This window comes from Platichthys flesus, chromosome 4 (assembly GCF_949316205.1).
Source record: "Platichthys flesus chromosome 4, fPlaFle2.1, whole genome shotgun sequence".
Classification (NCBI taxonomy): domain Eukaryota; kingdom Metazoa; phylum Chordata; class Actinopteri; order Pleuronectiformes; family Pleuronectidae; genus Platichthys; species Platichthys flesus.
This window is the reverse complement of record NC_084948.1, coordinates 12,581,588-12,598,500: the sequence shown is the minus strand read 5'-3', so window position 1 is coordinate 12,598,500 and position 16,913 is coordinate 12,581,588. Positions and strand designations below refer to the sequence as shown.

At 41.5% G+C, this 16,913-nt stretch overlaps 2 protein-coding genes across 2 annotated transcripts; one reads left to right on the top strand and one right to left on the bottom strand.

The window, feature by feature from the left end:
* Positions 1–259: 259 nt before the first annotated feature.
* Positions 260–8,221, top strand: LOC133952144 (glutamate receptor 4-like). The gene is made up of 2 exons (XM_062386459.1): positions 260–504; positions 5,034–8,221. The coding sequence occupies exons 1-2, from the start codon at positions 445–447 to the stop codon at positions 5,196–5,198; spliced, it is 225 nt and encodes a 74-aa protein (XP_062242443.1). The 5' UTR covers positions 260–444; the 3' UTR covers positions 5,199–8,221.
* Positions 8,222–11,230: 3,009 nt separating this feature from the next.
* Positions 11,231–16,771, bottom strand: msantd4 (Myb/SANT-like DNA-binding domain containing 4 with coiled-coils; the record flags this gene model as incomplete). The annotated part of the gene is made up of 5 exons (XM_062386780.1): positions 11,231–13,137; positions 14,312–14,611; positions 14,712–14,807; positions 15,331–15,482; positions 16,723–16,771. Coding segments are annotated over 5 exons (1,362 nt in total), but the record flags the coding sequence as incomplete, so codon positions are not given.
* Positions 16,772–16,913: the final 142 nt, after the last annotated feature.

Sequence of the window (16,913 nt, the reverse complement as noted above, 5' to 3'; positions counted from 1 at the left end):
GCAGTGACAATTTAATACTGGAATTTGTGTCTGATTATTTTAATTTCTCTGACAATTTCTATTTCTTTGTCTCTTTCTGCTTTTTCCTGGCTCTTTACTCATGGCCCCCTCCCTTCTCTTACATTTTACATCTTTCATTCTCATTCTTCGCTGTCATTCTTCTACCTTTATTCAATTTTTCAAAATTTTTACTCCACCTCTTCTCCTTGGCCCCACTAACCCGTTTCTCATCGGAACTAACCCCACCTCTTGCCTTCACCCGACACTCGCTCGTCAACTCCACCATTACTCGGCCTGAACTTGACCCTCCCCTCCTCCCCCGATACGACACCCACTTCCTCCCGCACTACGACTCCCTCTCTCCAGGACAAGTCGTCCCAGGCTCTCAGCCTGTCCAACGTGGCCGGGGTCTTCTACATCCTTGTGGGCGGCCTTGGCCTGGCCATGCTGGTGGCCCTGGTCGAGTTCTGCTACAAGTCTCGGGCTGAAGCCAAGCGCATGAAGGTGGACCTTAGCCCCCCCCACTGCCCCAGCCCCTCCCCCAGCACCCAGAATCTAGCCACTTATAGGGAGGGGTACAACGTGTACGGCTCCGAGGGGGTCAAGATATAGGGGTAGGATTTAGCGGCTCCCATATATAGGTGGGGTTATGGTGGTGTTGATCATGGTGGTGGTGTTGTAGATTATTGTATTGTCCATGTGGAGGCTGTCGCAGCAGCTCCAGTGTCGTTCTTCATGTGGTGATGAGACGGGGTCAAGCATTGTGGAACCAATTTAGCTTTTTATTTTTTATTTTGCTTCTTTTGTTTCATATATTGGCCAAATATTTTCTCTTATCATTTGTTATGTTTCATTCTTTAGCAGCTCGCCCCGAGCAAGAATGGGGTTAGATGTGTGTGACTACAGTTTTGGTTCCATCGTCTTTGGCTGCAGATCATGATGAGGATGATGAGGATGATGCTCTTTGCAGGGGACTTGCTTAGACACCTGCATTGTAATTTAGCTATCAACAAACTCTTGATCAAGCAGGGATGTACAACTCCAGCCTCAGTATTTTTTTATATGTATGTGTACAGGGCTTCAAATTAGAATTCCTATCTAAATAATTTTTTATAATCAATAAATCAGAATTTTCTCTCCTTATTAGGTCACGAAATATCATAAAATAGTGACAATGCCCATTGTTGTCTTCAGAAGCTTGAAAGGAAAGTTTTGCGTAACTAGTTTTATCTGGCTGACAGTGTTAAAACCTCTAAATACCCCATTAGCAATTATAAAAGTAGGAACAAGATCATGTGCTCATTCACGTGCTTGGTCATTTGCTGGAAATAGTTTGTATTGATGGCAACAACTTTATAATGGGCTGGTATGGATAACAGCGCTAAATTAAAAACAGCATTCACTTTAACAAATGTGTTCATCCTAATACCTCAAAACTGTAAGTCTAAATTTTCATGAATTCTAATGCTTCAGTATTTTCTTGGCTCAACTATTATAATTTTTTTAGAGTCTTCTCACCCTGCTCTCATAAAGGTTTGTTAGCGTGGAGTTCCTCATTAAAATCTATGACTGCTTCCAGCTACAAATTAATTAGCTAACACATGGACACCAGTCATTGTGGATTTGGGTCTGGCCAAGTTATTTTTTGCCCATAATGTGATAGATATCTCAGGAAGAAAAACACTTCAAGACATTTTATACGATGTCTAGACTTTCAACGCAATTTCCAAAAACTAGACAGAACTTGTGAGGTGAAGAAAATACCCTGTGTGTTCAGGTTGAGACTGGATTATTGTCAGCTCAAGTTTCTGCTGCACAACAGTTTCTTGAAATACTGGTTTAATCTTGACTATTCAGGTGACATTTGCCCCATAGCAGTTTTTTATTCCTTTTTATTGTTGTCTGTAGATAATAGTCGATCTTCAATCCCATATTGGGATAGTGTACTAATCTATAATTCATCACACCAGCTTATCAAAATGTGTGGTGGTTTAATTTGGAATACCCGAGATGTTTGCATTTACAAGCTTTTTATTTTTTTATTTCAAAAGTAACATTTTCGACTTGAAAGGAGGACGAGAAGAAAGGTGGAGAGAAAAGAGAGAGAGATCACACATATTTGTTTTATTGTCTTATTTAAGCTCAGTCTGAATGGTTGCTATAATGAAAATGATAAAACTTACACTTATAGATGTGTTATTAATGGTAGCACCTCAGTCGTCATTAACAACAACACAAATTATAATAATGATTTACTATATAAATGTGAGTTTAATGTTCAACAGTGAAAATACATAAAACATGAATTGCTGCTGAGACGACCTGTCCGAGGCCTGGTGGCTTGTTTCCTGTATTCGTCATCCATACAGTTGGAGTTGTGCACCCCTGCTCTAGAGCCTCCAAACAGGCCTTTTGACTCACTCCAGCCCCGACATCTTCAAAACAGCCCAGTTCCTTAGTGTTAACGCAGAGGAATAATTGATGAAACACTTCATATAGAATGGCTACTTAGTGATTTCGTTGTAAAAAAACATGAGACACGTTTATCGATGTACATGGGCCGTTAACCCCCCCCAAAAAAAAGGAACAGTGGATTTCATTTGGATGATCTGCTGAGCAAACCGCTCCAAGGCCTTATACAGTCCTCTTTGATTATCACCTTGAGATAATTAGCCGGATCAATACGGGGGAGTAAAAATAAGGACAGCTAAATGTGGTGCACTAACTATCGGCAATTACCAGTTTGAAGGTAACGGTACCCAATTTAAAATAACTAACTAATAAACCACTGTGGGAGTGGAAGCGTTTTGGACTGAAATAAGAAGCAATAACACGGACCTCTATCCTCAGGAACCGAATTTAATTCTGACTTGCTTCATCTCAAGATACAATAATATCGTCCGAACATCTAAAACAATAAAGGTTCCAGAAGAAATGGTCTGAGATGTTTCTTACATTTTTCTATTTAGTTTGGAACCGAGCTGTACATCAAAATGACAGTACTCAGTGAAAGCGGAGGGGAAACTCGTGTTTCAGTTTCTGGCAGCGAGTCACCTGTTCAAATTGCTGAAAAACAGTCAAACATGAAAATTCTTTAGACATTTTTTTGATTTTTTTCCCCCCAAAAAAAACAGTTTAAAAAAAAAAAAATTATAAATCAAAGATGAAAGCAAAAAATGTCTTCTTTTACAAAGTCTGTAGATGCTAACGTTGATTGTGTAAAACCCTGTAAAGTTCTGACAGGTGATTTTTCATTTGAATTTGTGCACACAAGATAATTACCCGCGTGCACAAGATATTCATTTGTGCACGCTAAATATTGTCTCGTTCAAGTTAATATCAATGAATTAACTTGAGCGCACAAGATATTGACCTTTGCATTAATCAACATCTTGTGCGCACAAGTTATGTAACTGAAAAGGAATATAGGCCTCAAACAACTTCAGATGCACAGTGATGCAGAGAAATCAGCCAATCAAGTTTTATTTTCACCTTGCAATGTCATATAACAGGAGACATGCACTCGTCATCAGCAGGAATCACCTGCTGCAGATATACATAAACTTGATCCCAGAAGGTAGTTATCTTGTGCGAACACGATAAAAAAAGTGACATCTGTCGGGACTTTAGGGGTTTCATAAAAACTTGAGAGACTTTTAAAGTAGTGTCCGTGGTGTGAGGGTCTCGTCCAACAGCAGCGACTGAACAGCCATCACAGTAGCCCGTCTGTGTGAAGTGTCACCCTACTCTGAGCAGTATAGTCCGTCACTCCCTCTCTATAAATCGGACACCTGGAAAGCAAACTCACCCCTTCCTGTTTTCCTCTTTCCAAAGTCCTCACCTTCCAAAATCCCAACCTTTCAAATCCTCACCTCAATCTGTGATCACTCAAACCCAGAACCCAGTGATGCATGGCCACCTATGAAATGCAGATGTCTACAACCTGAGCCCGCTTGTCCACGTTGTCCATGTTTGTTGATTGTTGCCTGCTTTTGCATTTACCTTTCTGTAGGACTGTGCTAATGTTTTGACAGTGTGTTAGCCTTGGTAATATTTGAATGTTTATATGTTTGGGGATGCATTCACGCCATGCACTCCCCTAATCAACAGTAGGTGCTAGTAAAGCAGTAACAGATGCAGTATTGCACCGACAAAAAAGACTTCCAGCCGGTAAACATAAGTGTGTCTCAATCCAGGGGCAGCATCATTTGGTGGACACGCTCCATGGTCGTGTCTGAGTCTGAGTGTTCAATGATCGACATCAGAGCTTGTGGGAATTTTCAGCTCCATCCTGTTGCAATGGAGCTGAAAATTGGACACATCGAGAAAGTAGAAACGTGTACCTGTAGCTGTTTAAAGAGATGACATCTAGTTGCATTGCACAGCCATTACCTTTTAAAAAAAAAACTGTTTGTCACCCAAGGCCAATGCATTCTGGGATAGGTCGGGCCGGAAAGGGTCCACCGTTAGGAGACTTTGATTCTCCGGGATGAAAGGACGAACTCGAAGGTGCATTTGAAAGAGCCTTCGAAATGGGCTGTCCCATTTCGAAGGCTCTTTCCCATGTGACACAATTGATTTTCATATGCAGCCTCTGAAGGATGAAGCTCCTGAATTGAGACTCCGCTTCCATAGAAAATACATTCAACACATTACATGAGAATCACTGCACGGAAATAACAAGAAAACTCCACTACAACCCACATGACCTTTAGTTACAAAACATCTTTGCATATTCTAATACTCAATTTGTTAGTTATTAACAGTTGAATGGGGAAAATCGAACTTTTCAAAGAACCGTCTTAACTGGCTGAATGCACCCTCAGACTTTTCTAGTTGTTGAGGTAATTGTGTGTTTGTAACGGCACATGCATGTAGAAGTGTTTTTGTTGCATGTGCAGAGGACTCCGTTTTTACACGAGTTGAATTCACTGCCCAATTACTGCCAACGGCATGTTTTTTTTTTTAAACGAGCTCTCCACTCTGCCATCTCCATCCCTCCTCCGTCCTCTCCTCCTTTCTCCCTCATGTAGCTGTCATTTTCCGAAGCCATGCGGAACAAGGCCCGTCTATCCATCACAGGAAGTGTGGGGGAGAATGGCCGCGTCCTGACGCCAGACTGCCCCAAAGCCGTGCATGCTGGCCACGCCTCCTTCCGACACCACGGCCTTGCAGTGGTCTCCTCCGGACTGCCCTGAAAACCAAAAACACCTGTTGTGCCTTAACGACACACACACACACAAACACACACACAGTGACTTCGACAAGGACACACACGGGCATACAGTACAATCTCTCACATCCTAACATATCACATATAACACACACACACATAAAGCTACCGAAGCTCAAATACACAGAACACACAGCTTTACACACTTGAATACACAAACACACATTGCTCATCATCATCACACTTTCCTGTTGCCATTGACTTATTTTACAAGAGACAAGTGAAATACTACTGTGTATTGAACAGCGGAGGAAAAAAGAAGAAAACAAAGGACAAGTGACTATCCCACTTGCCTGCAGCGTTCATTCTTTTTTTCCTTTGTGTTTGGGAGGATACCATCCTGATATCAACGAATCAGCAGGAGAGCCAGCAAAGACATAATATAGATACAAATATGAGCTGTGAACATGACGACCGAACTGATCATGATGATGATCGTGGTAAAGATGATGACGGTGACGAGAACAAAAGACAACCAAACAACTCTGCTCCTGCTCCGTCTTCATTGGACACCGCTGGCCTATTAGGCCACACCCCTTGAAAACGCCTTACTGAGACTACAAACCTTGTTTTCATCGTCGTCGTCGCCATCATGGTCGCCAATCATCTTATCTTGCCTGCAAAGACTGAGTGCCAGGTATTATCACCCTTAGAAGACCAGAAAACTGTAAAGCTTGAACGTTCGGACTGTGCAAACCCCACTTTGCCATGGACTGTTCCAACTGAATGAAAATGCTTTCTTACCACACATCTACCATGATTCTCTCGTCCCAAAGCAGCGAGATAATCAGCCGACATAGAACAGAAGTAACCTCGACACGCGTACGTTTGGCTGAATCTCGGCCAATCAATTCACAGGGGTTTGTAAAAGAAGAAAAAAATGAAGAAATAAACATTAGTAATTAATGAAGTCATCAACCGCATTATCATGACAGTAGAAATGATAAATAGTGATGATGAGGTTCAAGCTGTATATTCAGTGGTGGAAAGGAGAAATGTGGGAGGATCTAAAATGGCCACCTAACAAATTGCGTCTCAACAGAAGCACTGGGCGCTTGTAGAAGTCTGAACGATTGGGGGGAAATGGAATGATGTTTAAAACATGTGGAATAAAAACATTCAAGTTCAGCCTCCGTGAAAAATTCATCCAAATAGAAAAAGAAAAAAGGCAAATCAGCTCATTGCTCTGTGCACGCTCGCCAACAGAGCGTTGTCCCAACCAGGATGACTGGTCTTCGCTGGTGCACCTCATTTAAACTGAACTATATGGATCCATAGGTACAAATTCCTATTTCTCTAAAAGTACAGACACTGATGAACAGTTTGGTTGCCATTTAAGATCCTCCGTGTTTTCCAGTGGCCGGGGGGGGGGAAGGTTCTGTATCAGAGAGCTTGCTTTTTAAAACTGTTGTAAATAACTGCGTAGCAAAACAGAACTCACATGTCTTTTTTAAATCATCTTAGATAACAATTCATTGCAATAATGAATATAAGAAGAAAATGCCACTACTTGTAATTAAGATACAAATCTTTTTTTATAAATCTACATATTATATATAATACAAATACATATATATATCTATAGAGAGCTATAGAAAACATTGATCACTGATTGTCAGAGGCTGTGGCCTACATTCTGTTATATGGCTCTTTTTTCTTTTTTTTTTGATAACCTGAGAATATGAATATGCCACAGTGTGTGTGTCCTACTCAACATTGAATGTCCATCTGGTACTCACACGGACACACACACACCCACTAACACGTAGAAACGCACGCACACCGCTGCATACACAGGGTCAACTCCGAGTGATCACTACAGCACCATGAGGGGGTTGGATGATTTTGTTTTTGCCTGTTTGTCTGTTCGGTTATTCACTTCTTTTTCATTGTCTAACAGTGTTTTTTATCCCTGAATATCTTTGTTGGATGATACAGTTTGTACTCACCAGTATTCAACACTGAAGTCCGTACAAAGAGACACAGGCCTCACGAGAGGATGGGCCTCTGTCGATTTCTGCACTGTAGGTAAAAAAGGCTGTCTGACACTTTAAAAGCGTAGCATTTGCGTTGCATTGCATTACACCTGAGTGCTTTTTGTTGTTTGTCTTCTCGCCAAATGTGAGTCAGGTCCAGTTTGAAAGCCAGGGTTCAGGAGGTTTGCACTTTGTTGATTCATCGTGCCAGACATGAGCAATCAATCGAATATACATTTTTACAACCTGTAAGGCAGCCTTCAAATCTACTTACTGTCGACCTTAGGAATAAGAACATTTACATGATGCCTGCGTAGGAACTGTGTCTCTTGTCCGTGGGGAGGAAACATTACGTTTTCTGTCCGGTCCTTGTTTTTCCTTTTCCTTAGGTCCCAACTTTCAAATATTACTTATTTAGTGTCCTGTTCCTCTCTCCCTCGGCTTTCATCTCCCTTCCTGTCCCACCGCGAGAAATAACCCTTTGTGCAAATGATTTATGCCCGGATACAAATTATAATAATGGGCTAGAAATGAACAGTACAACTCAAGAGACTAGTTGACAATCTGAGTTTCATTGCATAACACATGCGTCGTGCATCAAATGTACTCAAGTCAGACTAAGCAGATAAAAGCATAAATAATAATAAGGTTATAAGTATTTCAAACGGCATATTCAATCTTTATGTCTGAAGCAAACATGATGGACAGTTTCCACACTTTCACCTGTTCTCAGCGCAGAGTATAAGTGCAGCAACACTGCAGCACATCCAGCTTGAGAGAAATAGTGGGTTTCTGTAATTGGAACATTTGTGAGAGACAGCGAACCCTGATCACTAGACCAGACACACAGGCAGTTTAACAGTACATGACACGGTTGTGTTTTTTTTTTCTTTGCCACCTCCAGCACATAAGATTTCATTCATTGACAGCAAGAAGCTGACTGCTGGCTTTAACACTGTTCATTTCTTCCTTTATTTCTCTCTTTCCATTTTGTTTCTTTTTCTAGTAAAACATCGATGCTTAACCTGTGTGTGAATCTGTGTGGTCATTTATGAGTCCAGTGCTGCCTCCGGGCTGTGTGCCGTGTTTACAGACAAATTCCTGAAAGGTTTTCCGGGGGTTTTGTTTTATTTATTACCACAATGTGTGCATAAAAGGGCAAGATGTCTGGCACCCGTTGATGGCGCTGGACAAACATTATATGAAATAGTGTCAACCTCATGATGGCGCTAGAGGACTCTGAGGATGATCAACATCAACAGCTCACATCCTCTGGGGACGATGAACATCCAATCCCTTCATTATTTCATAATTCGTCAGGGCCAAGGTGATGAACTGACATTGTAATCCCCAGAGCTTCTCCACCAACATGGCCAGAAAATATTTCAGTAATCAATAATCTCTTGTTTTCACAATATTTGCACCCATCATGGTTTTAAAAAAAAATAAAATCATTACAACACAGCCCCTGTGGAGGATTGATCAGGAGAATCAATTCAAACCACAGCCACAATGGGAATCGATTACTTCTTGGCTTTGAAATATCTTCAAGGACAGTCGACTTCTTCAGCTTCTCCAGAGTTTCTTATCGGCAGCTCTGTGTCTGTGAGGAATCTCTGCTCTCCTGTAGATCAGCAGCAGCAGGGTTAAAGATTCCCTGCTGTGTTTTTACTTTTTGGGATCCTTTTTTCAATCCATGGAGACCTAACACTCCTAATGCAGAGCCATCACTGACAAGCATTTCCCATTATTCCCCATCTCACTCCCACTCCCACCCACTTACATCCCATGCTGGGCTATTACTGACAAGTATTTCCCATTTACCCAAAGATGAAGCAAAATAACAATTTTGAGGCGGTTTTGCCCCTTATGACCTTACACCTTCGCTTGCAAATGCACATGTACACACACACACACACACACACACACACACATACACTTTCAATCTGTCTCTGTTATTGTCACTGCAAATTGTGATAACGGCCTTTCCAGCTTTTTATTTTGTTGGCTCATTTCCTCTCTTCTCACTCGTTCTCTGTATTTCCTTCTCTTAGCACTGATCTTTTCTGCCTCTCCTCATTCCCCCTCCCTTCTCACTCTCTACCAGTCTCATCATCCTCCCTCGTCCCATCTCTCTGCATCCCTCTCTCATGGGAATCAATCTCAGACCCGGATTTCTCATTGACCATCTTCCTGTTCTGTCTTTTATGATCCCAGAGAAAACAACACTCACGTCACACAAGCAGCTCATCTCATATGCTGTTTTGTTGTGTTGTTGCTTCTGGTACAGTTCTCAATGTAATACAAAAAAACACAGCTGAGAATTGCGGTACACAATTAATCTTTTCATTTCAGATTGAAGAGTGAATCAAATGGAACTAATAACCAGTTGTTAAAAACCAGGATAGATTTCAGAATGATTAATGTCAATATTTTCTTTCACAGTGAAAAATGGTTACTGCTTCTCCACTGACCCTCAGGCTCAGGTCAAGTACGTGTCACCTTCACGTTCCTGAGAAAAATCAAGAGAGGAAGAAATATTTTAGCACTTTCTTAAATGCACATTGAGTAAGTCTTCTGAAGCAGGGTGTAAAAAGCAGCGTATCCCCAGTGTGTCTCTAAAAAATGTCCGTCAAACAGTTTTAATCCATTAGTGCATTGATGTTTTTGTGCCACTCAGATGACATACAACTAAATGTGCAACATATGCTTATGTTAACAAGGTACATTTAATAATCACCACTGATGATCCTGATGAATGCAGACCTATCACATCTGAACATGCATGAACAAAACAAAACAATTTTTTTTTTTTTATAATTGTGTTGTTTGCTTTTGTTGTTGCACTTTTGCCTTTGGATCTGATGACAAGGATTGTAGTCTCTGTACAAATATAAACCATTTTATATTTTGTATTGATATAATAATAATTATAATAACACATAATAGTGCTTTCAACAATGCTCATAGTCACTTTAAATAGTATCAAAAAGAAGAAAACCTGTGGTAAAATTTTAATTGTTCAGAATTCTGCAGCTCGTCTGCTCAGAACGACCTGTGGGATTCATTAACTGCTTTCAGAGCTCAGACAGGTGGGTCTACTGGATATCAGGGATATTAGACACCTTGGATCCTTGGGCACAGACCATTAAACTACCAGCAGTCAGATCTTCGAGTAATGGGCAACCAGATTGTAGCTTTTATCATCACCCCCTGTGGAACAGTCTGCCAGAGGACCTGAAGGCCTCTCAGTCTGTGGACAGAGTTTTAGCCCGGTATATTCTATCCCTCCTCTGATGGGTTCAAGTTATATCATATACTGCATTACTGTAATAGAAAGGATGTGGATTTGAATATAATAACTCATGCAGTATTATATATGTTCTATTTGACACACATGTATAGTGAGTCCATGTTCCCACAACAATTTAATGGATTTTATTGGCATATCTAAATCCAGGTTGAAAAAAAGACACGTTTTTACATGTGGTTCTATAGAGGCAGACAGAAAAAGTAACCATCAGATGGAAAAGTAGACTCCTCTTCCTGACTCTGTATTTGTGTGGAAGCTCAGGTGATTTCATATTTTGAAAAGGTCTCACTTGTCTTTAGATGTCTCTATGTCAGCTCAAACACGCTGGCTTCAGTTTCTTGTATTTGAGAGTTTGTGGCCCCAGTTTGACAGTTTTTAAATTTAAAAAGTCAGATCAGATTTGCAGAAATCCCCAAAGGTCGACTCTTTGTGCAGTTTATCAGTGTTACAATCTAAGAGTGATTTTTTACATTTTTCTCTTTCTCCTTATATGTTCTTGATTTGATGGTCTGGCAAATCATATCGGTTTCCTGCAGACCATCAATACAGCAGAGAGAACATGAACTGAAATCTTATTCGTAATCTCTTTTGCCATCATTCTTCAGATACAATGCGGAGAACAGAAAGGCAAGACAGGGACCACGGAAGCAGCACTTTAGGGCTTGAATGTGAAATTCAGATTTTATTCTCCTCTGATCATCACAAAGATTATCTGGAAGTCACATTTATTTGACTTTAGAAAGATCATTTATAAACTCAGTAACATGGGAGAAAAAAAGTTGTATAAATACATATACATGCTGATCAGGGATGGAACCATGTAGTAAATTGAATGAAAAGAAAATAATAAAATTGGTATGCCACTCAGGTCACGAGTTCTTTAAAAAGACTAACTGGGACAACGTGTAAAAAGAATATTTTGTCACGACATAAACAACAGAATACAGTTTGTATTAGCCAGTAAAAGTACAATATATGTTTATGACACAACAAAACTTTTAAGTAAGCAATTCTCATCTTTAATGTCCCACCATGCAAAGTAAACATCCTGCAGCTGCTCACCACAGCTCTTCAGGCTCTTTTCCAAGTCCGTATATACTCATGTCAAAAGCATCAAACCTCAATATGCCTTTTTCCCAGAAGAGATTTCCAAACATGTTACATACAGTAAGTAGGAAAAGCACCGGTGTAAATAATACAATTATTAACTGTCACAAAGTCTTAAAACTGGCGGACAAAGTAAACTGTTCCCAAGTAAATGATCCTTCAAAACAAGAACTTGACAGAAATACATAAAAAGCAATAAAGTACTCAGTGTACAAGTAAACAGTGCTGGGATCTAATTTATATGGTCGACTCGGGCACCAATACAGTAGATACATTTAACATCCAGATCCCTTTCTTTCATATAATAAATACCATTTAAAACATTCCTACACTAGAAATGTTGTACTGCAAATCTATAACCAGCATTTCATGTTTTACACAGTACATTCTGTGCATCAGTGTATCTGGATGGGCCACTGAACATCTGCTCAAACTTGGTTGAGATGCTGATCTAATAAGCAGCTGCGTGTGCCAGACAAATCCATCTTTCCTGTCCCGTCGCCCCTTTAATGAAGACATCATAAGGCACTGCTTCATTGTGATGGTCATAAATAAACCAGCCCTGCATCTCGGTCTTCTCCTCGGCCAAACTCTAAACGGCACTAATCATTAAAGTGGCGCACACCATCTTTAAGGATATATGTGTGTAGGGCTCATTAAGGAGCAGTCGCTGATGCAACTGCTGCGTTATTGTCAGTATTGTTCAGTTTCATCCTCCACTTTCTCTCCCATCAGTCTTTTCATCAGTGGCTCTGATGATCTTTGTGCAGCTGCATTCTTTCTTTCTCCACCTGGAGGCGTTCTCTCTCTATCTGCAGTCTGCCCGCCTCGAATTTGAAGAACTGCAGTCTCTCTTTCTCCAGTTGCAGTCTCTCCTTCTCCAGTTTGAGCCTCTCCACGTCCAGATCCACCACTGTCCTCCACACTTTGCCTTCCCGCTCTCTCTCCCTCTGTCCTTCATGAGCGCAGGATAAGGAAGGCGTGGAGGAGGAGGGCGGGCCTTGCTGTGGCGGCAGGTTAAAAGAGGAGTCGGCGGGCTCTGACCTGCTGAGGAGCAAAAGCCTCAGCCGCTCCCTCTCCACCTGCAGCCTCTCTCTCTCCAGCTGCACTCGTTCCCGGTCCACATCCGTCTGACGAAGTCGCTCCTTCTCCACCGCCAGCCGCTCTTTCTCCACACCCAGGCGTTCCATTTCCACGGCCAGCCGTTGCTTCTCCAGCTCCAGCCGCTGCTTCTCAACAGCCGCCATGAACCCTGCACCCATGTTTTCATGACTGGTGAGACCTCCCAGTGCATGAGGTGGCATCCCCATGAGGGCGGCGGCCAGGGGCAGGTCCCTGTTGGTGGTGGAGATCGGGACCTTGGAAGAGCTGAGTGTGCCTAGGACGTTGTGGGAATAGGCATCGCCGACTTGCCCTTCGCCACGTGACTCAATGTCGCTGAGGAGGGAGGGAATGTCATCTTCATCTAATTCTCCTTCTCCATCTCCCACATCACCATCACCATCCAGCTAGAGAAGGAGAGAGGGACACCATTAAAGGGACAGCTAATTTTATATGTTGAGTTTAACTCATGAGTCAAGTGTTGAAAAAATCATCTTGGAGGCACAGGTGTTTAATCCTGTGATAGAAAAAAAGAGGTGATCACATTATGGGAAATGTAGGCATGACCCACACAAGCAATTGTTATCATACTATATTGTTTCAGACCCCAAAACAATGCGAAACGGACTGATCTGGCAATATCAGCCTGTTGTCCTGACCATAGACTGTTCATTAAGATGGATGACGCATCTCCACTTCCTCCCTCTTTACAAATACAAAGATAAAATATCCAGAATTCGGGGGCTGCCTTTGACATAACTTGGTGTATGCACGATAGTGATTGTGGATAGAGCCGTGGTATCGAGGTCCTGCTGATACACACGCTCGACCAATCACCAGTCAGTCTCATTTGTCGATGATGATGTTTCACATTGCTCCTATTGCATCAAACAAAGAGTTAAAAACCCATTTATCCAAATAATTATCCTTTAGTTTGATATTTGTCCGTCCTCTAACATGGACGAGGCGAGGTTTACAAGCTATACTCTAGCCACCCACCAGGAAGCGATAGAGATGAATTGGCTTGACCCTCGGGGAGCTGTGTGCCATCCATGTTTATAAACAGTCTCAAGCTTTGACAAACAAAAATACCTCTAATACTACTGAGCATTGTCCGTCTGAGGATATGAATCATTTTAATAGGTTATAATAGAAAAGATTGTAAATCGAAAGTGAGAAAATAAAAGGACAAAAGGACAAATCAAGAGCCACTTGAGCGACATGTGTTGCATAATCACTGTGATATATTAAACATAACTACCTCTGCTGATGAGGACATTCATTAAGCTAATTAACACATTAGCAAAGACTTGCATGTAGATACCGGCTACTTAGCTCTTCACTAAAGGAGAGGCTTTAACAAGAGCTCCGTATCTAAAAAGGCATGAAGGTGTTTGAGAAAAATCATTTTGTCCTCATTTACATGGAAATCGATTTAGTGCACTCTAATCAGAATAAATAAGATACAGAAGGATCTGTGGTGTAAGGCCAAACCTTCTGTTTTGTGTTGCTACAGTAAATACACACACACACACACACACACACACACAGGCATTATGATGCTGCAGTCATGTTTCTTACTCTGTATTCACTGACATCATCCTCCATCTTCATGTCCGGCGGTGCCATCATGGCCTGACCGCTCGGCTCGCTGAGACCCACCAGCTCCGGCCAGTCGCAGTGGCAGTCCTTTGGAAAGCCAGAAAGGTCCAGCAGCTGGTCGCACCCCGACCCCAGAGAGGCGGCCTCATGCTCGGGGGAGGACTGATCGTACTCTGTCTTCAGGGCCAGAGACGAGGAGGAGGAGGAGGAGAGACAGAGCTCTGCCTGAAGCTGCTTCCTCTTCATCAGGGCGCGGCAATCCAGGTAACGTCGCTTCACCTGCAATGCGAGGTGTGGGAGTAAAAGAACCGAAAGTCAAGAGATAAGAAAGGAGGAGTAAGTATCTAAAGATGGGATTTGAACACAGAAAGAAACACACCTCAGCAGCAGTTCGCAGCTCCCCCTCCCCAAGTGAATTGACTCCTCGAGCCACTTCCTCCCATGCCTGTCTCTTCAGCTCATTAATGGCTGTGTTCTGTTCAAACAGAGAGAAGAGAAACAAGAATGTAATGATGGTGGTGAAGTGTGGTGATGAAGGATTAAGTTGCTGTGGGACTGTAGTGTAGAGTGAGAAACACTGGCTCCTTAAAAAATAATGAAAAAGACAAATGTGCTTAATGTAAAACACGGGGCATTTTATATTTGAAAAGGGAACTGCATTATGTTGGATATGCTACTTCCTAATTTTATTTAGGTATTTAGGTTGTACTGCAGCTTTACTTATCGGCCAATGTATGCGTTGATATCTGTTAATATTGACCAATATATGGACCTGGTCTAGCTTTACTCTTATATATGTATACTATTATATTATATTATGTTCCTTTTCGGATTGGACTTCAGCTTACTGTATCAAAACCCCCTCAGACATATATCGTGACTGCTGTTCATATTATACCTCTGCAGTTTTTGTTTCAGTAGCTAGTTCAAATACTTGCTACTGGAATAGGACAGGAACTAATTTGGCTATGAGGAAACACATCCCAGAAAATCCACACCTGCTGTCTGGAGAACAGCACTTCCCTCCTCTTGTGGATCTCCCTGATGAGAGTCTGTGTTTCTCTCACACTGTAGTTGCTCTTCCTCTTCCTCTTCAGATGTTTCACCTGCAGGAAATCCAGCTTGGCAGCAGGGAAGGGGACAGACACCCCTGGAAATGTAGGGAGGAGAACAGAGAGACGATGAGGGCTAACTGGGTTAGAGAAAATAGAGATAGAGTGGAGAGGAAGTGTATCAGAAGAGGGAGGGGGGAAATGGGCCACAAAGAGAGATAGGTCAGAGGTCAGAGTAAATGAGGGATCACTCTCAGATGGAGAGAATCTGCCATTTCTGTTGTAAAGGTGTGTCCATGTTTAACAGTGACACGTCCTTTCAAAAGCACATTGTTGATCAGGGTTAATTACCCTGTGGCTCCATCAGTCCCTGTTTCTTTGGGATAACAATCCCAGCTGTGACATTAGAGGTCGACTCTCTGTATCGACATGTTAAACTAGGAGCCTTGGAAATACAAAGCTGCAGATGCCTCCCCAAAGTAAAAAGTGACAATCCTCTCCGTTTTTCGAGGGGGGGCAGAAACTACCTTTGCAGTCCTGCTGGGAGTTAGTGTACTCATACAGAGAATTAAAAACGTGAGAAATAAGGATAAAACCACAGATGAACGATATCCTGATCCTGGCAAAACATCCATCCATTAGGAGCAGAAGTAGTCTAATTACAACATAGATAAACATACCTGTACAAAGTAAATAAGTGGAAAAGTGTTGACATACGATTTGTTTCAGTTATAGTGGAAACTTAATTTGAGATGGATCACTGATGCCACAGAGATGAGGAATATGTTTTAATAATGTAATAATGTATTCATCTCAATAGTATAAACACAAATGCAGATCTGAAGGTTGTATGTAAATATGATAAATTAGCAGGTGTTGCAGCAAAGAGATATTACTGATGTACCATTTTTCTCTGCATCACATTATAGCAACACAGTTGTTACATTTCCAGTACAACAGCCAAAGATTTAACAATGTCTTATATAATATAGACTATTTCATAGAACACACTGTGTTATATTACATTCAGTGTACACCGATACATTAATTGCCAGTATATTTGGATAATTGATCCACGTTTTTAATTCATTTACATGCAGACTCAATAACTGCATATGCAATCTGGGCTTCTAGGTTGTGTCCAAATGTATCTTCCTAATATCTCTGATTAAACGTGTTTTTTACGACTGGTGTTGCACTGTGAGATTGTTGTTTCTCAGCGGACGAACACAACACGTTTTCTACTCCAGGATCAGAAATGAAACCTGTGGTGTGTTGTCTATCCTCCCACCACCTGCAATGAAGCCATAGCTTTGATTTACAGAGAAAACAACTCACCTTGAGCACACAGATGAACCGAAATCAAAACAAAACCGGAGAATAGCAATTTTCATGCTGCTTTCACGGACACAACAAAACAAATCGAAATTCCCATCGCTCTAGTTGTACAAGCGGTAAAACGCAACTTCAATAAAGACTTAAGCTGCTTGACTCCTGCATTCTAAAGTTTCATTTTTCTATTTAATTCA